Below are 24,353 nucleotides of genomic sequence, written 5' to 3' on the forward strand. Positions count from 1 at the left end.
AGTATTAAAAAAAAAAAAACAAAAAACATAAATAAGCTTCTCTGCATGAACTGGGGGTGAGAATCCAGGAGTCCCTCTCACCAAAGTCCTTTTAGCCTCCCTTCCTAAGGCCACACCACGCTATCCTGATGGGAGTTCACCTAGAGCCCACCTCAGCTCTTCTAGACCTGGTCTCTTTCTAGGTAGCTCTTTATGAGTTGAGCAGCAGTAATATTTAGGAATCCTTCTCTGTGTGAAGCAGAATTTCTCCCTTCATGTAAATTTTACCTGCTCTGAACCAGTTCATTTCTCTTTGTCAATCCTGATGATTCACTATTCTTAGAGACCGGCTCTGCTACTTTGTCCCAGGGATTACTACTCAAGTAAGTCTCCTCAATTCTGAGTATGTCATTTGTTAATCTAAATTAATATTTTAAATTTCCGCCTTTTAAATTCAGTACTGAATAAAAATATCATGGGCTTGAGTAGGTGTTTGAAAAATTAAAATAGCCACAGAGAACTAGGAGCTAGAAAGAAGTGGAAGAATGCAGTCAGTGTGCTGTGTCTCCACATCCGTGAGAAAATGACAGGGATCATATGAAAACCTTGAAAAGTCAGGAGAAATGGCTCCAGCTGGATCAAGTGGACTCTAAGCCAGCCACTGTGGGTTCTTGAGAAGATGATAAATTGGATAAATATAAAGTTGTCAGGTCATTATGACAGGGCATTGTGGGACGTTGTATGCAGGGGCAGATGAAAGAAAAATGGCGGTTTATCCTTTTACCCCTGACACAGGACAGGGAATACTTGGCTCAGTACGATAAGAGTGGAACTGGAGATCAGAGGATGATCTGAAAAGATGTCCTATATAACGATTTGTGATAGCTTTTTGCTCATTAGCATAAGGCAGAGTTGACAGTGAAGAATCAGGAGGTTTGGGAAAGACATGCAGCATGTCAATTTGAGGGGAAGATGTTGAATTCAGTTTGAGAGCCGTTCTATTTGAGGTAAATAGAAATATGTCCATAGTTATTCTAGTTGAGCATGGTTATGGGTGTTCATCTAAGAGAGTGAAAGTTCAGAGAAAAGAGAAGAAGGCCAGAGAAATATCCTAGAAATGGTGATCAAAAGCAGGAAAAGTGGTATTTTTAGAAAAAGTGCATTCTGTTTTTCTTACAGTTTTATGAATTATGAATTAGATTTTATGGTTAGGTTCTATACTAATTTCAAAAGAGTAATCACTGGGACCTTCAGATTGTCCACGCAGTGAGTGGGGAGTTAGCCAGGTCAGGTGAATGTTGATGGAATCCAGTGTCTATATAGAAAAGAATTTACGATCATTATCACTGCCCCAAAGCTTTCTTGCCTTTAACTTTTATCCCTTAACTGGGATATATTAGACTAATTCTCTCTCTCTTTCGTTAATCATAAAATTATGACAGTTAATCACTGTTTGAATTGATACTTAGTAATTTTCCTTCTAAATAATTGATACATGTTATTCTGATTTATAAGAAAAAAATATATTTGTTTATTCAGATGACCAGAACTTATTTCTCATGTGTATTTGGTCTTCATCCACGGTTTCTGGCTCACAGCTCTCAAACCCTTGGAATTTCCTAAGTGTAGAGAGTGATAAAGGTGTCTTTGTTAATAGATGACTTTTGGAAAGCACCTAAGGCTAGGGGCTGTCAGTGAAGGCAACCTGTGATTAAAGGTTTGGAACTTCCAATCCCACCCCGCTGCCTCCCAGAAGAGGAGAAGGGCTGGAGGTTGAACCAGTTGCCAATGGCCAATGATTTAACCAATCATGCCTCCATAAAAACCCAAAGGGACCGGGTTTGGAGTGTTTCTGGGTTGGTGAACAAGTGGAGGTACAGATTGGAGTGACCTGCCTGGTAAGGGCATGAAACTCCACACCCTCCCCCATACCTTGCCCTATGCATGTCTTCTGTCCGGCTTGTCCTGAGTTATATCCTTCTATAATAAATGGCTTATCTGGTGAGTAAAATGTTTTTACTCTGCGTTCTGTGAGCCCCTCTAGCAAATTAATCAGACCTGAGGAGGGGGTTCTTGAGAACCTGTGGTTTACAGCCAGTCCATCAGAAGTACAGGAAACAACCTGGATTTGTGACTGGCATCTGAAGTGAGAGGATGGGGACAGTCTTGTAGGACTGAACCCTTAGCCTTAGGAATCTGACGCTATCTCTGGGTAGATAGCGTCAGAATTAAGTTGAATCCTCGGACACCCAGCTGGTGTCCAAGAATTGCTCGTTGATGCTGCACACGCCCTCCCCCGCCACACACACACATCCGAAATTGGGTGCAGAATCCAAAATAATGCCAAAATATCCTTGTGGCTATGTTTCCATTCTCTTTTTCTTTAGTTTGAGCTTGAAAACAGAGACAAAAATTCCTTAATGCTGAAGAATGCCTTTAATGAAAAGAACTGCCCAAATCAATCATTGCCGTGTGACACCATTTTAGAAGTCTGTTAGGTTGTTCTCACCCTGTCTCATAAAGCTATCTGGAGTTTTCACTTGGGGTGGCTTTGGGATTGTGCCACGAATCTTCACTGCGGTTTGCCGGCTGGAATAGTATGGGTGATAAGGAAGCAGCTGCATGCAAGCATTCACTGTGCGAAAGGATAGAAAATGTGCGCACTGGCCCTTCCAGGGAGGCCTCACTGCTATAGCAGTTTACCCCATTACCAAATACTTGCAGCGGTGATACCCTCACATTCAGCTGCTGACCAGCAGCCTGGCCCTCAGCTTTAATAGGGAGCATATGATCCCTCCAGCTGGCAGGTGACGCCATTTGGCAGTGTTCCCAGCAGCTCAACAAAAGGTTTTCAAATATCAAAGCGAGCAGAAAGACCTCTGCCTTTGTAAGGAAAGTAATTTGACTGTGCATGCGTTTTGCTTCCATAAGAATTATTGCTTCTAACTTGCCGAATTCTGTGAAGGAAAGGGCACACTTAGAAATGAAATTAGCTTGGAAAATGTGTAAACTGTTCATTCAAATGGATAAAAAAGTGCAAAATTAGAGGAAATTGAAGTCTGTGCTTAGAAAAGGAATGCCTTTTGAACATAGCTAAAGGTGGGAAAAGTATTTTTAAAACATCTGGACTCTCAATTTCCAATTAATTGTAACATTTAAAATAAATGGTTTGAAGACCATTTTTAGAGCATAATTAAGAAATATTTTGTGAATATGTATGTGTGCTATGATTTTTCACTAATTTTTGCCAGTTCCCAGTTCTGAAAAATTCAAGACAGAAATAAGACAATCTTATAGATAGGATCTTGCATAGTATTCTGTGTTATGTACACACCATAATTTATTTATTTAAACTTTCCATTATTTATAGCCGTTTATGTTGCTTCCATACGTTTGTAACTACAAATGTGATAAATGTCCTTACAATATATAATTGTGGGAAAAAAAAAGGAATACAATTTGAACGTAGTTAGAGGTGGGAGAAGTATTTTTTTAAAGATTCAATCTGAAAACACAAACCAATAAGAATTTAGATTGGTTAGATTATGAAGACTTAAGAGTTCAATTTTACTGAAGAAAGGGACTTTAGAGGTCTTTTAGGAAAATGTAATTTCATCGTATGGAAAAGCTACATGGTAGAAGAATTGCTACCTGATCAGAGTTATGCATCTCAAGAGTGGCAGTTTAGAAATGACTTGAGTCTCTTGACTATGAGTACAGCATTCATCAATTTCTATCTTGTTACAAACTGGGGACTCAGACAACTGAGCAATCCTCTTGGTCCATTCATTTTTTTCCATTGGAAAAGCAAACAGTAGATCGGGAGGAAAAATAAATACACATTTGAATATTCTTATATTAACCTCTGAATATAATTTTAAAATTAAATCGTTTGTATGTAAGCATAAGAAATGGGACTTACAGACATGACTGTCGGTTGGCTGATGGCTATCTTGTAAATGTGAAAAATGCATCTGCCTCAAAAAGCATGTCATTTTTTTCTCAAATAGTCAGTAGAGTTACACTAATACTCTGTATATGGTTTAAGTTTCATACCCTTATATTTTCTTTACCATATTTTTAATTGAAGTATAGTTAATTTACAATGTGTTAGTTTCAGGTGTACAGCAAAGTGATTTGGTTTATATATATATATATATATATATATATATATATATATATATATTCTTTATCAGACTCCTTTCCATTATAGGTTATTACAAGATATTGAATATAGTTCCCTCTGCTATATAGCAGGACCTTATTGTTTATTTTATATACAGTAATGTGTATATGTTAATCCCAAACTCCTAGTTTCTCTCTCACGCCACTGCCCACTACCCCTTTTGGTAACCATAAGTTTATTTTCTATGTCTGTGGGTCTATTTCTGTTTTGTAAACAAGTTCATTTGTATCAATTTTTTTTAATTTTTCATATAAATGATATCATATGATATTTCTCTTTCTTGTGTCTGATTACTTCACCTAGTATGATAATCTCTACGTCCATCCATGTTGCTGCAAGTGGCATCATTTCACTTTTTTATGGCTGAGTAACATTCCATTGTGTATAGACACCACATCTTCTTTATCCGTTCATCTGTCAGTGGACACTTAGATCCCTTCCATGTCTTGGCTATTGTAAATAGTGCTGCTGTGAACATTGTTCATAGCTTCATATTCTGCAGGCCAGGATAGGGACAACCACTTTCATTCTTGGAACAAATTATGTAATCAAATTAAATACATGACCATGCTGCCCTAACAGAGTATACAAGCCTACAAATATATTTTGCTTTATACCAACAAAATGAATATTTTAATCTACTCTGAACACGATATTACATTCGTTCTTATTACAAAACTTGGGGGTGTTTGTTAATATTATGAAAAGATTTCAGATATTATCCTTTGTGTAGAAAATCCTCCTGTAACATGAATAGTGTTATTGAATTCATTTGCATCTTTACAGGAAGAAAACATGTCCTTTCATTCAATAAGAATATTATAAGTGCTTATTGTAGGCCAATTCTAAAGGAACTAAGAAAGATATATTGCTATGGATCTTGTTTATAAATGTTGTAAGTGCCACAATGACTTATATTTCTGAAAAGTCATATGAGCTCATTACAGTCCATAGGCCTCATGAACGAGCTAGGCATTGAGCTGGGATTGAGGGTTACCACATATTGGCTGGCCCATCAATCATGCCACTCTGGTGGCAGAGTAGTGCTTCTCAGGCTATCTACAGGGAAGGATCAGATTTTGCTTGCTGGTTTTCAATTTCGTTTTTGTTCGATTTCCTACTGATCCAGTAACACGGTCCTACATAGTCTAGCATGTAGCTCACACTGTATGCCTCTCACCATGGAATTCATCATTAACAAAACTGGCCTGTGCCCTGTTCACAGGATTGCATCTACTGATCATGTGCTTAGGTGTTGCAAACTTCAACTTGCTGTAACAGTGCCTCAGTCCTTAGTTTCAATTCCGTGCTTAGCTCATTGCATACCCCTAACAATCAGTTGCCCTCCTCCATGGACCACATTTTGACTACTGCTGCTCTAGTGGGGTTTTCCCATACTATAAAGGCAGAAAACTAAACCATACTTCCCAAAGTCGCTTGCAGCCAGGTTTCTGGATGTGATTTGGATTCCAACAGTGTGCTAGAGCTGGGTGTAGATTCTGAGCTCAGGTCAGGAGGAAGAGAGAAAAGCACCCATTTCACAGGGAAGTTTGTGCCAGAAGTGTGGCTTCCTGCAGCCACAAAAGCAGCTGTATGGGTCAGAGAAATGGCAATGTGATTCTGAGGGCTGCAGTTGTCCTTAGAAGCCTTCTTCTTCAGCCTATCCAGTTATTTTATAAGCCACCTAATATCTGGTAATAAATCACATTTTGTGTGATCTACTCAGTTTCTGTCTTCTGCAGGAAGAAAGGCTATACTGTTAAAGATTGATTAGCCAACTGTAAATAGTGGATGGCTTCTATCTTTTGAGTAGTCGAGGGAGTTAGCGCTCCACGAGTGGTCTCAAATTTCAGTGTGCTTATGGATCACCTGAGAATGTAGTTAAAATACAGATTCTGGCTCAGTAGTGTAACCTGGGGGTCTGAGACTCTGCACGTCTAACAGGATCCCAGTTAATTGCCATGGCGTTGGTCCACAGACCAAACTTTTAGTAGTAAAATTCTAGGTCAGACTAAGCCTTCAGGAATAACTTCCACCTCCAGAGCTCCTGACTACAGATGTTAGGCTTCAGCAAGATGATGAGAAACTATTCTGATCCTTTTTATTACTTTCCCTGGATTAGAAACAGTGGACCTGTGGTGATTTCCAAGCATAACTACTATGACTTCTTTTTTCTCTTTTGCCTTATTAGAACAAAAAGAGAGAAAGGTTTTTTTTTCATATATCGATATCTATCTATCTCTCTATCAGTAAAGAGGAGATACAAGAAAGAAGGGATTAAACAAGTTGGTTCTAAGCAGAGACTTCAAATGGGGGATTTACAGATGTCACTTTTGGGCCACCTCAATGCATATATTCAGCCTACCTATTTGTAAGGGATACACATTTTTTTTTTAGCATCTTTTTTGGAGTATAATTGCTTTACAATGGTGTGTTACTTTTTGCTTTATAACAAAGTGAATCAGCTATACATACACATATATCGCCGTATCTCCTCCCTCTTGTGTCTCCCTCCCACCCTCCCTATCCCACCCCTCTGGGTGGTCACAGAACACCGAGCTGATCTCCCTGTGCTATGCAGCTGCTTCCCACTAGCTATCTATTTTACATTTGGTAGTGTATATATGTCCATAACACTAGGGACACACATTTCTTGCCAATAACTTATGACATTGTATTTTCAGTCTAGTATTTCATCTGCTTTCCGTGAGAAGCAAAAATTGTCAGATGGTGCTATTTGGGGAGGGATGGTTCAGGCCACATTTCGAGAGTTTTCCTGAGCTTCAACCATACCACCTAGGTCCTGAGCGAGTTTGCTTCACAGAGAAACAGAAGAGAGACGGGAGATGGGATTCCACATGGCAAATAGTGTAGACAAAAGTGGGTAGATAGAAGCAGGCCACTGTTATCTGGAGACAGTAAGGAGACTGTGCAGAATTGCAGGCTACTGGGGAGGAAGACTGAAAATTAATTTTGGCTGAGTGACGACCAGAGAGAGGGCCGTGGAAGCAGTGACAGATTATAGAGAGCTTCAGTTACCAGAAAGGAAAGTTTGGATTTCATCTTAAGGAAATGAGAGTCCTGGAAAGTTTCTATTTAAGAAGCTAAAAATGATAATGGTATTTTGGGAGGTTAATTAGGCTACCTTCAGAAAGAAGGTATATTTTGTCAGCTGTCATGATTATTAAATGGACTACAGAAGTAATTTTAGGAAAAAAGATTTGACACAGCACTTTATTTTTGTGTAGTATAACTTAAATTATCAAAAAAGAAACAAAATGTAATCTATAGTTTATCAGTTTTAACCTTGCCCTAAAATAAAAAATGTTAAATATATTGGATAATCAGAGTTTAAAAGTAACTGTCAAAAGTTTGTGCTCTATCAACTTTTAAAATGAAGTCTCTTTAAAGACAAATATTAAAATTTGCTCTCCATTTGTTTCTTTCCTTTACTTATTTATTTATTTTTAGCATCGTTATTGGAGTATAATTGCTTTATAATGGTGTGTTAGTTTCTGCTTTATAACAAAGTGAATCAGTTATACATATACATATGTCCCCATATCTCTTCCCTCTTGGGTCTCCCTCCCTCCCACCCTCCCTATCCCACCACTCTAGGTGGTCACAAAGCTCCGAGCTGATCTCCCTGTGCTATGCGGCTGCTTCCCACTAGCTATCTGTTTTACGTTTGGTAGTGTATATATGTCCATGCCACTCTCTCACTTTGTCCCAGCTTACCCTTCCCCCTCCCTGTGTCATCACGTCCATTCTCTAGTAGGTCTGCATCTTTATTCCCATCTTGCACCTAGGTACTTCATGACCATTTTTTTTTTTTTTTAGATTCCATATATATGTGTTAGCATACAGTATTTGTTTTTCTCTTTCTGACTCACTTCACCCTGTATGACAGGCTCTAGATCCATCCACCTAACTACAAATAACTCAATGTCGTTTCTTTTTATGGCTGAGTAATATTCCATTGTATGTATGTGCCACATCTTCTTTATCCAATCATCTGTTGATGGACACTTAGGTTGCTTCCATGTCCTGTCTATTGTAAATAGAGCTGCAATGAACATTGTGGTACATGACTCTTTTTGAATTATGGTTTTCTCAGGGTATATGCCCGGTAGTGGGATTGCTGGGTCATATGGTAGTTCTATTTGTAGTTTTTTAAGTAACCTCCATACTATTCTCAATAGTGGCTGTATCAATTTACATTCCCACCAACAGTGCAAGAGGTTCCCTTTTCTCCACACCCTGTCCAGCATTTATTGTCTGTAGATTTTTTGATGATGGCCATTCTGACCAGTATGAGATGATATCTCATTGTAGTTTTGATTTACATTTCTCTAATGATTAATGATGTTGAGCATTCTTTCATGTGTTGGTTGGCGATCTGTATATCCTCTATATCTTCTTTGGAGAAATGTCTATTTAGGTCTTCTGCCCATTTTTGGATTGGGTTGTTTGTTTTTCTGATGCTGAGCTACATGAGCTCCTTGTAAATTTTGGAGATTAATCCTTTGTCAGTTGCTTCATTTGCAAATATTTTCTCCCATTCTGTCTTTTCGTCTTGTTTACGGTTTCCTTTGCTGTGCAAAAACTTTTACGTTTCATTAGGTCCCATTTGTTTATTTTTGTTTTTTTTTTTCCATTTCTCTGGGAGGTTGCTGTGATTTATGTCATAGAGTGTTCTGCCTGTGTTTTCCTCTGAGAGTTTGATAGTGTCTGGCCTTACATTTAGGTCTTTAATGCATTTTGAGCTTATTTTTGTGTATGGTGTTAAGGAGTGTTCTAATTTCATTCTTTTATATGTAGCTGTCCAGTTTTCCCAGCACCACTTATTGAAGAGGCTGTCTTTTTTCCATTGTATGTTCTTGCCTCCTTTATCAAAGATAAGGTGACCATATGAGCATGGGTTTATCTCTGGGCTTTCCATCCTGTTCCATTGATCTATATTTCTGTTTTTGTGCCAGTACTATACTGTCTTGATTACTGTAGCTTTGTAGTATAGTCTGAAGTCAGGGAGCCTGATTCCTCCAGCTCCGTTTTTCTTTCTCAAGGTTGCTTTGGCTATTCGGGGTCTTTTGTGTTTCCATACAAATTGTGAAAATTTTTGTTCTACTTCTGTGAAAAATGCCAGTGGTGGTTTGATAGGGGTTGCATTGAATCTGTAGATTGCTTTGGGTAATACTGTGATTTTCTCAATGTTGCTTCTTCCAATCCAAGAACATGGTATATCTCTCCATCTATTTGTATCATCTTTAATTTCTTTCATCAGTGTCTTACAATTTTCTGCATAGAGTTCTTTTTTTCTCCTTAGGTAGGTTTATTCCTAGGTGTTTTATTCTTTTTGTTGCAGTGGTAACTGAGAGTGTTTTCTTAATTTCACTTTCAGATTTTTTCATCATTAATGTATAGGAATGCAAGAGATTTCTGTGCATTAATTTTGTATCCTGCAACTTTACCAAATTCATTGATTAGCTCTAGTAGTTTTCTGGTGGCATCTGTAGGATTCTCTATGTATAGCATCATGTCATCTGCAAACAGTGACAGCTTTACTTCTTTTCTGATTTGGATTCCTTTTATTTCTTTTTCTTCTCTGATTGCTGTGGCTCAAACTTCCAAAACTATGTTGAATAATAGCGGTGAAGTGGGCAACCTTGTCTTGTTCCTGATCTTAGTGGAAATGGTTTCAGTTTTTCACCATTGAGGACAATGTTGGCTGTGGATTTGTCATATATGGTCCTTATTATGTTGAGGAAAGTTCCCTCTATTCCTACTTTCTGGAGGGTTTACATCATAAATGGGTGTTGAATTTTGTCAGAAGCTTTCTCTGCATCTATTGAGATGATCCTATGGTTTTTCTCCTTCGATTTGTTAATATGGTTAATGACATTGATTGATTTGCGTATATTGAAGAATCATTGCATTCCTGGGATAAACCCCACTTGATCATGGTGTATGATCCTTTTAATGTGCTGTTGGATTCTATTTGCTAGTATTTTGTTGAGGATTTTGGCATCTATGTTCATCAGTGATATTGGCCTGTAGTTTTCTTTCTTTGTGACATCTTTGTCTGGTTTTGGTATCAGGGTGATGGTGGTGTCATAGAATGAGATTGGGAGTGTTCTTCCTTCTGCTATATTTTGAAAGAGTTTGAGAAGGATAGGTGTTAGTTCTTCTCTAAATGTTTGATAGAATTCGCCTGTGAAGCCATCTGGTCCTGAGCTTTTGTTTGTTGGAAGATTTTTAATCACAGTTTCAATTTCAGTGCTTGTGATTAGTCTGTTCATATTTTCTATTTCTTCCTGATTCAGTCTTGGAAGGTTGTGTATTTCTAAGAATTTGTCCATTTCTTCCAGGTTGTCCATTTTATTGGCATAGAGTTGCTCGCAGTAATCTCTCATGATCTTTTGTATTTCTGCAGTGTCTCTTTTTACTTCTCCTTTTTCATTTCTAATTCTATTGATTTGAGTTTTCTCCCTTTTTTTTTCTCCATTTTTTTCTTGATGAGTCTAGCTAATGATTTATCACTTTTGTTTATCTTCTCAAAGAACCAGCTTTTAGTTTTATTGATCTTTGCTATCATTTCCTTCATCTCTTTTTCATTTATTTCTGATCTGATCTTTATGATTTCTTTCCTTCTTCTAACTTTGGGGTTTTTTTGTTCTTCTTTCTCTATTGCTTTAGGTATAAGGTTAGGTTGTTTATTTGAGATGTTTCTTGTCTCTTAAGGTAGGATTGTATTGCTATGAAATTCCCTCTTAGAGCTGATTTTGCTGCATCCCATAGGTTTTGGGTCGTCATATTTTCATTGTCATTTGTTTCTAGGTATTTTTTGATTTCCTCTTTGATTTCTTCAGTGATCGCTTCGTTATTAAGCAGTGTACTGTTTAGCCTCCATGTCTTTGTATTTTTTACAGATATTTTCCTGTAATTGATGTCTAGTCTCATAGCGTTGTGGTCGGAAGAGATACTTGATACGATTTCAGTTTTCTTAAATTTACCAAGGTTTGATTTGTGACCCAAGATATGATCTATCCTGGAGAATGTTCCATGAGCACTTGAGAAGAAAGTGTATTCTGTTGTTTTTGGATGGAATGTCCTATAAATATCAATTAAGTCTATCTTGTTTAATGTATCATATAAAGCTTGTGTTTCCTTAATTATTTTCATTTTGGATGATCTGTCCATTGGTGAAAGTTGGGTGTGAAAGTCCCCCACTATGATTGTGTTACTGTCAAGTTCCCCTTTTTGGGCTGTTAGTATTTGCTTTATGTATTGAGGTGCTCCTATGTTGGGTGCATAAATATTTACAACTGTTATCTCTTCTTCTTGGATTGATCCCTTGATCATTATGTAGTGTTCTTTTTTGTTTCTTGTAACAGTCTTTATTTTAAAGTCTATTTTCTCTGATATGAGAATTGCTACTCAAGCTTTCTTTTGATTTCCATTTGCATGGAATATCTTTTTCCATCCCCATACTTTCAGTCTGTATGTGTCCCTAGGTCTGAAGTGGGTCTCTTGTAGACAGCATATATATGGGTCTTGTTTTTGTATCCATTCAGCCAGTCTATGTCTTTGGTTGGAGCATTTAATCCATTTACATTTAAGGTAATTATCGCTATGTATGTTCCTATTTCCATTTTCTTAATTGTTTTGGGTTTGTTATTGTAGGTCTTTTCCTTCTCTTGTGTTTCCTGCTTAGTGAAGTTCCTTTAGCATTTGTTATAAAGCTGGTTTAGTGGTGCTGAATTCTTTTAGCTTTTGCTTGTCTGTAAAGGTTTTAAATGCTCTATCAAATCTGAATGAGATCCTTGCTGGGTAGAGTAATCTTGGTTGTAGGTTCTTCTCCTTCATCACTTTAAATATGTCCTTACACTCCCTTCTGACTTGCAGAGTTTCTGCTAAAAGATCAGCTGTTAACCTTATGGGGATTCCCTTCTGTGTTGTTTGTTGTTTTTCCCTTGCTGCTTTTAATATGTTTTCTTTGTATTTAATTTTTGATAGTTTGATTAATATGTGTCTTGGCATGTTTCTCCTTGGATTTATCCTGTATGGGACTCTCTGTGCTTCTGGGACTTGATTAACTATTTTCTTTCCCATATTAGGGATGTTTTCAACTATAATCTCTTCAAATATTTTCTCAGTTCCTTTCTTTTTCTCTTCTTCTGGGACCCCTGTAATTCAAATGTTGGTGCCTTGGTCTCTGAGACTGTCCTCAATTCTTTTCATTCTTTTTTCTTTATTCTGCTCTGCAGTAGTTATTTCCACTATTTTATCTTCCAGGTCACTCATCCTTTCTTCTGCCTCAGTTATTCTGCTATTGATCCCTTCTAGAGAATTTTTAATTTCATATATTGTATTGTTCATCATTGTTTGTTTTCTCTTTATTTCTTCTAGGTCCTTATTAAACATTTCTTGTATTTTCTGCATTCTGTTTGCAAGATTTTGGATCATCTTCACTATCATTCTGAATTCTTCTCAGGTAGACTGCCTATTTCCTCTTCATTTCTTAGGTCTGGTGGGTTTTTATCTTGCTCCTTCATCTGCTGTGGGTTTTTATCTTGCTCCTTCATCTGCTGTGTGTTTTTCTGTCTTCTCATTTTTCTTATCTTACTGTTTTTGGGGTCTCCTTTTTGCAGGCTGCAGGTTCGTAGTTCCTGTTGTTTTTGGTGTCTGTCCCCAGTGGCTAAGTTTGGTTCAGTGGGTTGTGTAGGCTTCCTGGTGGAGAGGACTAGTGCCTGTGTTCTTGTGGATGAGGCTGGATCTTGTTTTTCTGGTGAGCAGGTCCATGTCTAGTGGTGTGTTTTGGGCTGTCTGTGGCCTTATTATGATTTTAGGCAGCCTCTCTGCTAATGGGTGGGGTTTGTTCCTGTCTTGCTAGTTGTTTGGCATAGGGTTTCCAGCACTGTAGCTTGCTGGTTCTTGAGTGGAGCTGGGTCTTGGCGTTGAGATGGAGATCTCTGGGAGATTCTCACTGTTTCATATTACGTGGAGCTGAGAGCTCTCTAGTGGACCAATGTCCTGAACCTGGCTCTCCCACCTCAGAGGCACAGCCCTGACGCCTGGCTGGAGCATCAAGAGCCTGTCATCCACATGGCGCAGAATAAAAGGGAGAAAAAAAGAAAGAATGAAAGAAAAAGATAAAATAAAATAAAATAGTTACTAAAATAAAAAATAATTATCAAAAAAAATTTAAGTAATAAAAGAATGAAAGAAAGAAGAGAGCAACCAAACCGAAAAACAAATCCACCAATGATAACAAGCTCTAAAAAGTATACTAGAAAAAGAAGAAAAGAAAAAAACAGACAGACAGAACACTAGGACAAATGGTAAAAGCAAAGCTATACAGACAAAATCACACACAGAAGCATACACATACACTCACAAAAAGAGAAGAAGGGAAAAATATATATGTATTGTTGCTCCCAAAGTCCACCTCCTCAATATGGGATGATTCGTTGTCTATTCATGTATTCCACAGAGGCAGGTACATCAAGTTAATTGTGGAGATTTCATCTGCTGCTCCCAAGGCTGCTGGGAGAAGCTTCCCTTTCTCTTCTTTGTTCGCACAGCTCCTGGGGTTCAGATTTGGATTTGGCCCCGCCTCTGTGTGTAGTTCGCCTGAGGGTGTCTTTTGTTCGCTCAGACAGGACAGGGTTAAAGGAGCAGCTGATTGGGGGGGCTCTGGCTCACTGAGGCGTGGCGGAGGGAGGGGTACGGATGCGGGGTGAGCTTGTGGCAGCAGAGGTTGGCATGACATTGCACCAGCCTGAGGCACGCCGTGTGTTCTCCTGGGGAAGTTGTCCCTGGATCACGGGACCCTGGCAGTGGCGGGCTGCACAGGCTCCCCGGAAGGGGGGTGTGGATAGTGACCCGTGCTCGCACACAGGCTTCTTGGTGGCTGCAGCAGCAGCCTTAGCGTCTCATGCCTGTCTCTGGGGTCCGCTAACCCCTTCAGGCTGTGTTCACGCAGCTAACCCCAGTCCTCTCCCTGGGATCTGACCTCCAAAGTCCGAGCCTCGATTCCCAGCCCTGCCCGCCCCAGCAGGTGAGCAGACAAGCCTCTCGGGCTGGTGTGTGCCGGTCGGCACCGATCCTCTGTGCGGGAATCTCTTCGCTTTGCCCTCCGCACCCCTGTGGCTGCGCTCTCCTCCGTGGCTCTGAAGCTCCCCCCGCTCTGCCACCTGCAGTCTCCTCCCGCAAAGGGGCTTCCTAGTGTGTGGAAACCTTTCCTCCTTCACAGTTCCCTCCCACTGGTGCCGGTCCCGTCCCTATTCTTTTGTCTCTATTTTTTCTTTTGCCCTACCCAGATACGTGGGGAGTTTCTTGCCTTTTGGGAGGTCTGAGGTCTTCTGCCAGCGTTCAGTAGGTGTTCTGTAGGAGTTGTTCCACACGTAGATGTATTTCTGATGTATTTGTGGAGAGGAAGGTGATCTCTGTGTCTTACTCTTCCGCCATCTTGAAGCTCCTGCTCTCCACTTTTTCATTTTTTTTTTAGTCTGATTCCTCTGTGTCTGATACAAGGTGATTAAGTAATATCTGCTTTTGTCTCAAAGCCAAACTTTTGTTCTATCAGTCCTAGCCATCTGGGCTATCCTGAATATACCACATAAATGAAAAGGAAACTGTCACAGTGACCATCACATCTTCTACCAGGCTGCCCTTGCAGAAGCGTAGCCTATGCCTTTGACCTCCAAAGGGGCATGTTCTCAGGAAAACCATAATGAACCAAAATGGATAGTTCCCCTGAGCTCTCTAGTGTCACCGTTTTACATTGCCAGAATAAAGGAGAAAATGGTTGAGGGTGGCAGCTGAATAATTTAGTAAGCATGGGTGATTTGGTGATCCTATTTAGTCCAACTAACAATTACAAAATGAAATTAACATGCATCACAGCGTTCATGGACCTACCAAAGTCCACTGTAAGGCCATATGTGAGTTATTCAGGCCTAAAATGAGCCCCAGTGTGTGAGCACTCAGCTACGCCTGTGGCCTTGGCTTTGAACTCCGTTATGCTCATGACTTTTAAAAGTATACACGCCATCCAGAACTTTCAGCTAAACCCTGATCCCTAGTTCTGGATCTGTCTACCAGACATTTCTGCGTGTTGGATGTGTACTGGATGTGTCCATATCAAATCAAGATAATAATGTTGAACTCAATTATCAACTGCCAGGAACTTGCTTTTTATTCCATGTTCTCCATTTCGAAGAATTGCAGTGATGCTCAGCAGATTGCCAAAGCTAGAAACTTCCAAGTTATTTAATGACTCCTTCCTCTCTTTTAACCCCTTCAACTATCCATCAGGTTGTATAGCTTCTAACTCCCCTTTTTATAGTTTGTAACCCCTTTTAATTTCTACTGCCATTGCCTTTGTTCACACTTTGATAAGCCTCATAAGCAGAAAGATCTAGTTAGAATCCTAGCTCTGCTACTTTATCTAGACTTAAGTGAGACATTTAGATTCCATTTCCTTATCTTAAAAAAAAAAAAAAGATGGATCTCCATCTTACAGAATAGTTTTAAGGATTACATGAGATACTCTAAGTAAAACTTAATACAGTACATGGCTTACACTAGACATTCAATGATGATTAACCTCATGTTCGTAATCATACCTCACTCAGTTTGAGCAGTGTCTGGCACTCAATATATATTTACTATATATAGTAAGCACTCAATATATATTTACTATAAATATTAATGTCATAATCATCATCATCATCATCATAGTTAGCCTGCTTCTGATCTTATACCCTGTTATTCTGTCCTGCACCCTACTATTGGAATTTACATAAAATACAAATATCATGTCCTTTATGCTCCACAACTTTGAAGGGTTCTCTGACTCACAGGAGGTGCTTTTCTGGGTCGACATAACTGCCCTTGATCTGACCTAGGCTTCAGTTCCACTCTTACTTCCACTGCTCAACAAAAACTCCTTACACTGAGGCCAATGAAAAATCTATATTTCCCCCACCCACCAATAAACAAAGAAAAGACTTTTATTTCATATTTCCATTGATTACCTTCACTCAATATGAAAACTTCATAGTAATGTACTACTTCATATAGCCTTCTGTGCCTCCCCAAGCAGAATTATATGCTTCCAATTTAATTACTATAATCTTGTCTTTGTACTTCTAAAGCCCAATATGTAGAGTTACTTGATTCACATTTGCTGAGATAATGGTATTGGAAAATTAAAGGAAAAACAAACTATAGACAGATAAGTAGGTAGGTATGTTATATACATCACATATATTAAAAACTGTATAATCATATAACTTAATACTGTTCTCATGTTTATGCTGCTGATTTCTCATATGTAGGACCTGTATTAAAAACTGTTAACATGTATCAGGAAAATGTATTTGTTTTGACTTTTGCATAATTACTAAGTCCTCCTTAGAGCAAGTAGCACATTTGCAAAGTGCTAGGGTGGTACGAATCCTGGGGCTGTGAAATAGTGAAACTATTGGATTCACAATGTGCCGGTAACCTTGGCACTGGCCTCAGCTACAGCAATTGCTCTAACAAACTGGGATTTACAGTCAGTTTAAACTGTGAGAAGCAGTAGGGCAAAGTGATTAAGAAAATGGGCTCTGATTTTAGAAAATCCAAGTTCAAATTTCAGTTCCCTACTTAACACATTCCTATATGACCTTAAACACATTCCCTAACCTTTCAGAGACTCCTTCCCTGTAAAATGGAAATGATAATGGTACCCACATAAAAGAATTATTGGAAGCATTAAATGAGGTAATATGAATTAAGTTTTAAACTTAGGCTGTGCAGACTTTCAGATACACAAGACACACAGACTGCTGTCTGGCATCAGTCTACTTAGAAAGATAAAGAACTTGTCATCATTGTAGCAACAGACATTCCTAATCTGGTGGTAATTCTTCTAGAAATCAATGCAGCACAATTCAGATGGAAGAAGATAATTCTACATCCAGCAAGTCCAAGAGTTGCCTTGGCTTAAAAGTCTCAGGCCCCACAGGCGCCGATATCTCTTGAAGTGATCCCGTAGTCATAGACTGCAAAGTCCACACAAAAAACAAGCCCTATTCCAAGAGCTGACACATTCAGGCAAGCCCAGAGTTGTGGCTGCCTACCAGGTAGTTTTAGTTTCTCCAGAGCAAATGGAATTTATCAAAATTGATCATTGTATCATAAATAATATTATCTGGTAACATAGCTGATATTTCAGCTTTCATCAGGTTACCAGGTAACTGTAACTGGAGGTATTTAACTGATGGTCAAATTCTCCACAAAAGATTAAAAGGGATTGTTAATTCTCTGCCTCTACATAGAATATGGACTTGGTAAGTAATACATAGAGGATAACATATGCATATATGTATATGAATACAATCTCATGAAGGATTAGAAATGTATCTAAGAGGAAATTAACATGGAGAGTTTTGGAAAAAAGGAGTTATAGAGGTCATCATTTGGTCATCATCTTGCCTGATTTTCCTGGATAAACTCACAAGTGTTAGAGTGAAAACTTGTTCATCACAGAGAAAGTTTTGTTCTAAGGTTAGTGTTGTACCTAATGCATCATTAACACTCAATATATGACATTTGAGTAAAACTGGGATTCTGGTCCTCTCTGTTGTTATAAGAAGAACAGAGCTGACTTACAGGGCCCTTTTACTGCCACTCTCAGATGATTCTCCTGCCCAGACCTCTCAGCTCAGACAAACTGACTTTGACATATTGAGCTCTAATTGTCTCCTAGGAATGCAATTTTCGTACACATGCCAGTAGAATTAAAAAGATTGTGTGTGAGTTGTTATATTAAAATGGACCTGCCTCTCTGTATGGTTGGTTATCATAGTTAAATATAGCAGCTGAATGATGAGACAGAATTATCAGTGAACTCTCCCACTGGAACAGATGCCCTATCGTGGCAGCATGCCTCCTGTGTCTTGTAAACGTGAGCTACTAGTTACTGAGAATGGGCAGGAGTTCAACTAAGAATCAACGCAAGGCCATCCAATGCCAGGAAAAGCCCTCAAAGTGCATATGCCCGTAGTTGATGACATTTGGAACATCATCTTCGTATGTAGACATTACAATTTAGAGTTCAACATCCCTCTAATTCAAGGAGGATTAGATAGATACGAATTTGAACATAAATACTTTACCGATGAATTAGAGATCTATTTAGAGGATATTTCTACAGTAATATAGCTTAAATAGATTTATATTTCTAATGCTTATGATGTATTTAATTAATATACTCATATGTATACCTTACATTAAAGTATGAACTGGAAAAGTTGATGTAGTTGAATAAGCATACATTGTAATTGACAACTAAAGTTTCAAACAGTATTAAAAATAATGTTAAGCATAAATTAAATCACTTTTTCTGTTCAATATTGTATTAGTTATCCAGGCATGTTTATTTAAATCACTAAATGGAAATTATCATATGTTAACAGTTCTTGGTTCCTCATTTTCTAAATAAAGACAAATCTGGAATGAGTAAAATGAACAATATGGTAAACTTAGTTTCAGCTAATTTTGCATAACCCCTTTATTTTCTATTTCCTATGAGTGGTTTAACAACTCTTACAAAATAGGAGGAAATGCAAATGTTAGCTTTGAGTCTAACAGCTTTTACACATCGTAAATGTTGATATCTTTTTAATGAAATTGGAATTGTACCTCCAAGTAGAAATAAAAATGTCCAAGCTGATTTCACTCTGGCGTGTAGAAGACAAAGTTCATGCCTGCCTGTGAGTCTGTGATGAGAATATTAATGCTCTTTTGCAGTTTTTGCCAACAAGAGAAGCTGCCGCTGACCTTCCAGGCCTGTGTGATCACCAAAGAGTGCCAGGTGTCAGAGTGGTCTGAGTGGAGCCCCTGCTCAAAAACGTGCCATGATATGGCATCCCCTAAAGGCACCCGTGTGAGGACGCGGCTCATCAGGCAGTTTCCTATTGGCAGTGAGAAGGAGTGTCCAGAACTTGAGGAAAAAGAACCCTGTGTGTCTCAAGGAGATGGAGTTGCCCCCTGTGCCATGTGAGTAAATAAAGGATGGTGGCATCTGCTGCCCTGTCTGCCCAAACTGCGTGTTCCTTTAGCGGTTTGATTTCAACTGGATAGTATGTTGAGAAATAGAGATTTTTACAAATTCTAAGTAGAAAAATATCTCTCTACAAACACTATCCTGTAAAAATGACTGGTTTTACAGGGTAAAAGTGTCTTTAACAAGCTGGATTTCCCAGTCTCCATGCAAGTTAGATTTTTAACGGCAATTCCCTGTTTGTGTATTTTCTATCATGGGGATTGGCAAGCTTTTTCCATAAAGGAGAAGATAGTGAATATGTTAGCCTTTACAAGCCACATGTGTCTCTGTCATGCTTCAGCTCTGCCATTGGAGCTGTAGGTAATATGTAAACAAATGAGTGTGGATATGTTCCAATAAAATTCACTTATAAAACAGGCGACAGGTTGGATTTGGCTGTAGTTTGTCAACTAGTCTATAAGGTAAAATAAAGTTTCAAAATACAGGTTCCTATTGCTTATTGAGCAAGTCCCATTAAAATTCAGTACTGTATATAACAATTCCTGTTGAATAGAGTAAGATGCTATATCAAAATAATGAGACTGTAAGCTCCTTCAGGACAAAGACTGCTTATGAACCTTGGGGGTGGGGCTTGTTTGTTTTTTAATTGCTTGCATGTCATAGGACCAGGCACACAGTAAGTGTCCAATCAATGTGCATTGAATTCAGATGAAATAAGACTAATTTTGAAATATTTGGCAGTGTAACTATATTCTTTTTATCCTTAAAAAATATCATCTCCAAAACATTACTGTGAACTATCTTGGTGATAAATATATTTCAGCTTAGTCTGAATATAGAATATTTATGAAACAACTTACAGAATCTTAGTTTCTCAGTAGATATGCACAAGCTTCATTGAAAGGTTCCCTGGAATATTTCAGATATTTAGAGAACATGCATACAGCTTGAACTGCATGACACAGTGAGGAGGAAAATTGCTACTATTATTGTTCCTCCTCCCATTTCTAACAGTAATAATAATAATAACAAAGAATAGTGATGATTCAGACAAGATCTTCAATTATGCAGCACTTTGGAATCATCCCTTCTCTGATATAACAAGTGACAGAATGCTCTAGAGAGTTTTCTTCCTAACTACTCTGCCTGTCCTGCTGACTTGTGTGTTCCCCTCTACATAACAGTTTCAAGGAAGTTGCCAGGTTCTCTAATCAGTGTTTTGTCTCCTACAAGTTTCTTCCATTTTTGTCTCAAGCTAGGTGTTTTATTCTTTATCCTCTCAAATATTCAAACGCCATTAGCTATTAATTAAAATCTCTATTCTGAATCTTTCTTCTAACCCTTTATGGATGATAGCACTTTTTTAGAATGTGCGATCAATTGACGTTACTAAAAATTTGTTCCTCTCACAGGACTCCGTAAGATGACCTAAATTGGGACTCCATTCTATAAAAAAACCAAAATTTTCATTTTAGCTCCCCTAATGAATGACTTGTTTGGTTTTACTTTCCTTCACTGTCTCTCCTCCCAAGGCATCAAGTATCCATGTTTTTAGAATTGACCTGAATGCTGCACTTCTTTTATAAATGTATGTCAAGAGTGTTGTTCCTGGATGCCCCAGTCCTGCACCTCTATTAAGCCATGAATCCCCACTTATAAAAACTGAAAAACGAACATGAAGTGCAGCTTTACTGTCATGAAACTTTACCACTGACAAAGCAAAGCCTCTAGATGAGACATCCTAGAGCCCACTTAACCTTTCTGTCTAACTGAGGTGAACATTAGCACACCCATTTGTACCTATGTTGGCTGTTAATCTGATTACTAAGGAGGCATCTTGGTTAAAGTGAAACCAAGTGCTACATGAGCCATTTTCTTTGTGCTTTTAGAATATCCATTTTCCTCGAGGTGGAGAAATGCCATCACTTTCTATCTTCAGTGGCATCGGGAAATGGTTCCCTGTCTATCTCCTTAAAGCATGTGTTGGGCTGACAATCCCCTGACATTTTTTTCACATCATAATCTTTATTGGAGCTTTAGTTTAGAATCACAGATCATCTTTCCTGTGTTCCACTGATTAGAAACGTCAGCTCTTTCCATCATTCATCAGCACTCATCAGGGATGCTCAGTGCTACAGGAAAAAAAAAAAAAACTCTTATTCTCAACAATAAAGAGAAAACTCTGAATTATGTTACATTTTTATTACTAACACACAATTATAATTTTGATCCAGTACGAAGCTGCAATTTTCATGCATTCTGTTAGAGACAAAACAAATGTTTGGGTTCATCATCATTTAGAATGTGTTCCATTCTCAGATTCAACCTTCCTTTGCTTATAAGCATCAAGAAAGGGCAAGCCTGAGTTCAGTTTAATTGAACATAAAATTTCCTGTTTTCAGCATTATGCTCTCTTTTCATAAAATATTTATAAGTAACTTCCAGTAGTTGCAATTAAAACTGGATCATCTTAAATTTAACTCCTCTTTAAATGGAGCGGGATGAGGATGTAGAGGAAGGGATTGAAAGTGAACCTGCACCTTAGATGTAGTCTAAGATTAATTCAAGAGGCAAGTATTTTTCAGATTAATCTTTTTTTAATAAATTTTTATTTTATTTATTTTATTTTTGTATGTGTTGGGTCTTCATTTCTGTGCGAGGGCTTTCTCTAGTTGCAGCAAGCGGGGGCCACTCTTCATCGTGGTGCGTGGCCTCTCACTGTCGCGGCCCCTCTTGTTGCGGAGCACAAGCTGCAGACGCGCAGGCTCAGTAGTTGTGGCTCACGGGCCTAGTTGCTCCGCAGCATGTGGGATCTTCCTAGACTAGGGCTCAAACCCGTGTCCCCTGCATTGGCAGGCAGACTCTCAACCACAGTGCCACCAGGAAAGCCCCAGATTAATCTTTTTGAGGAACAAAAAATAGGAGTGGAGAAAAGTTTTATTCAGTAAACAGGTTGCCACTGCCATCATTTTCTTTATCTAGGTATGGCTGGAGGACTACAGAGTGGACTGAGTGCCGTGTGGATCCTCTGCTCAGTCAGCAGGACAAGAGGCGGGGAAACCAGACGGCCCTCTGCGGAGGAGGGGTCCAGACCCGAGAGGTGTACTGCGTGCAGGCCAACGAGGACCTCCTCTCACACTTAAACTCCCACAAGGACAAAGAAGGTAAGCTGTTTTCTTCTCAAGTACTCAACTGTGGAGACCAAGAGTGGGATCATCCTGCAGGGGTGTATATGTAGTCGTTTGGGGCAGGAAGAGTCATATTTCTGTTCACATTATGGCTGATATTGACTATGGTGAACAGTAGTCTAAATTATGGTTGTAAAAATAATTAATACAGTTCCATCTTTGGTCCGTTCTGATTCACTGACAAACCTCTCTTTAGTAGGAGTAATTAATTATAAAAATAGAATAAAGTTGTATCTCGTAAGGATACATATAGAATGCAAGTATGTGTTCCAAAGTCCAAATTTTCTTTTCTTCATATAAGAAGAAGTAAAACGTGCTTGTAGAAAGAACACCTTATTTTGCTGTTTATAATGGGGTTGAAAAACATAAGTTAATTATGGTATTGAGTGAAAATTTCAATTTGAATTTAAAAGAAATAAATACAGAATAAAACTACAGGAAAAAAACAAAACAACAAAACAAAACAAAAAAACTACAGGAAAAAGTCTTTAACCCAAAGGCATGACTTCTTTTTTTTAAATTTTTTAATTTAATTTTATTTATTATTTTATACAGCAGGTTCTTATTAGTCATCAATTTTATACACATCAGTGTATACATGTCAATCCCAATCGCCCAGTTCAGCACACCACTACCACCACCCCACTGCGGCTTTCCCCGCTTGGTGTCCATACGTTTGTTCTCTACATCTGTGTCTCAACTTCTGCCCTGTCTCAACTCTAAAATTTTACTCATTATTGGATCAAGTTTATATTCAATTAGTAGCCCATTAGTCCACACAAATATGAGACTTTTCAAGCAATGCTTTAAGCAGACCCTTTTACATTTCACTACCTGAGGGATTGCAGGACTTCTATCACTAATACATTCAACATATATTGATCAGTTGCCAGGAGAGCTCCAAAAATTTTATGTGGTGGTGAGGATGAAAATATCAATACAAACTTCATGTCAGGAAAATGCTCGTGGTCATCTTGAGGGCACACAAACAGCCCAATAGTTATAATGCAGTATGATATGCATTATAATTGAGTTTTAGAATAACCATAGGGAGATCATAGAAGGAGGAACCTTCACAAAGGAGGTGGAACTTGAGCTGAATTATGACACATACACTTCATACATGTTTTATGAAATGGGCATTTCATAAAACAAAAGAAGAGATGGCTCCTTTGCCTCCCCCAAAAAAGAAGTGGCACTGGTGACCAGTAATTCTTGGGAAATAAGGACTAAAGTTTTGCATTTGCAACTTGAAAAATTTAATTGTTTTGTATCCACTAGCTTTACACAGCACGTTAGCTCATTTAGGAATCTAGCCTAGGGATACATTTTACTACTAACGTATCTTGAGGTTTTAAGGAAATACCATAAAACATGTAATGTTAGTACATTAATATTGTCTTGGCCACTTTAATGGCTACATTTTTAACACTCTTAGGTGGATTTATTATAGCAGTCCTTTCAGAGTAGTATAATTTCACTGCTAGAGGTAGATTAGATTTTAGTTTCTGAACGTCAGTTATATCCTGTAGGTTATTGCTTTCAAAAAGATCCTTCAGAATTCTGAATTGCAACAGGACATTTAAAAAAATCATTTTGTCATAGAATTCCCCTTCTACTGCTGTCAAAGCACTGCAGAGCAACAAAAGTAAGTCACAGAAAAAAGGGAAAACACAAAGAATATTATTATTAAGATGTATCTGTTGGACTAAAGCAAATGCTAAAGCAGAGATTAATAGACATGGAAGTAGTCAATTCACCTAAAATTAATATTTAATCATGTAAGTATGTAACATGAATAACTTAGGAATTTGTGTCCTTTCATGTCCAATACCAAGAATATTAATAAAACTCTTATTGCAAAAATAGCTGATTCTTGCTAAAAGTTGCAGCTTTTTTTTCTTAGAACTTAGACTGAGTTCCCCCTAGAAGTACTTAA

The 24,353-nt window shown here is 38.3% G+C and overlaps 1 protein-coding gene across 1 annotated transcript in view; it reads left to right on the plus strand.

Annotated features, from left to right (window-relative positions):
* THSD7A (thrombospondin type 1 domain containing 7A) overlaps positions 1-24,353 on the plus strand; it is a 455,780-nt gene that overhangs the window by 218,024 nt on the left and 213,403 nt on the right. The window contains exons 3-4 of the mRNA XM_073809674.1: positions 18,971-19,219; positions 22,209-22,390. Coding sequence (XP_073665775.1) covers positions 18,971-19,219; positions 22,209-22,390 — 431 coding nt within the window. The remainder of the gene's footprint in view (positions 1-18,970; positions 19,220-22,208; positions 22,391-24,353) is intronic.

The sequence above is a fragment of the Tursiops truncatus genome, chromosome 9 (genome assembly GCF_011762595.2).
Source record: "Tursiops truncatus isolate mTurTru1 chromosome 9, mTurTru1.mat.Y, whole genome shotgun sequence".
In the NCBI taxonomy this organism is placed as follows: Eukaryota; Metazoa; Chordata; class Mammalia; order Artiodactyla; family Delphinidae; genus Tursiops; species Tursiops truncatus.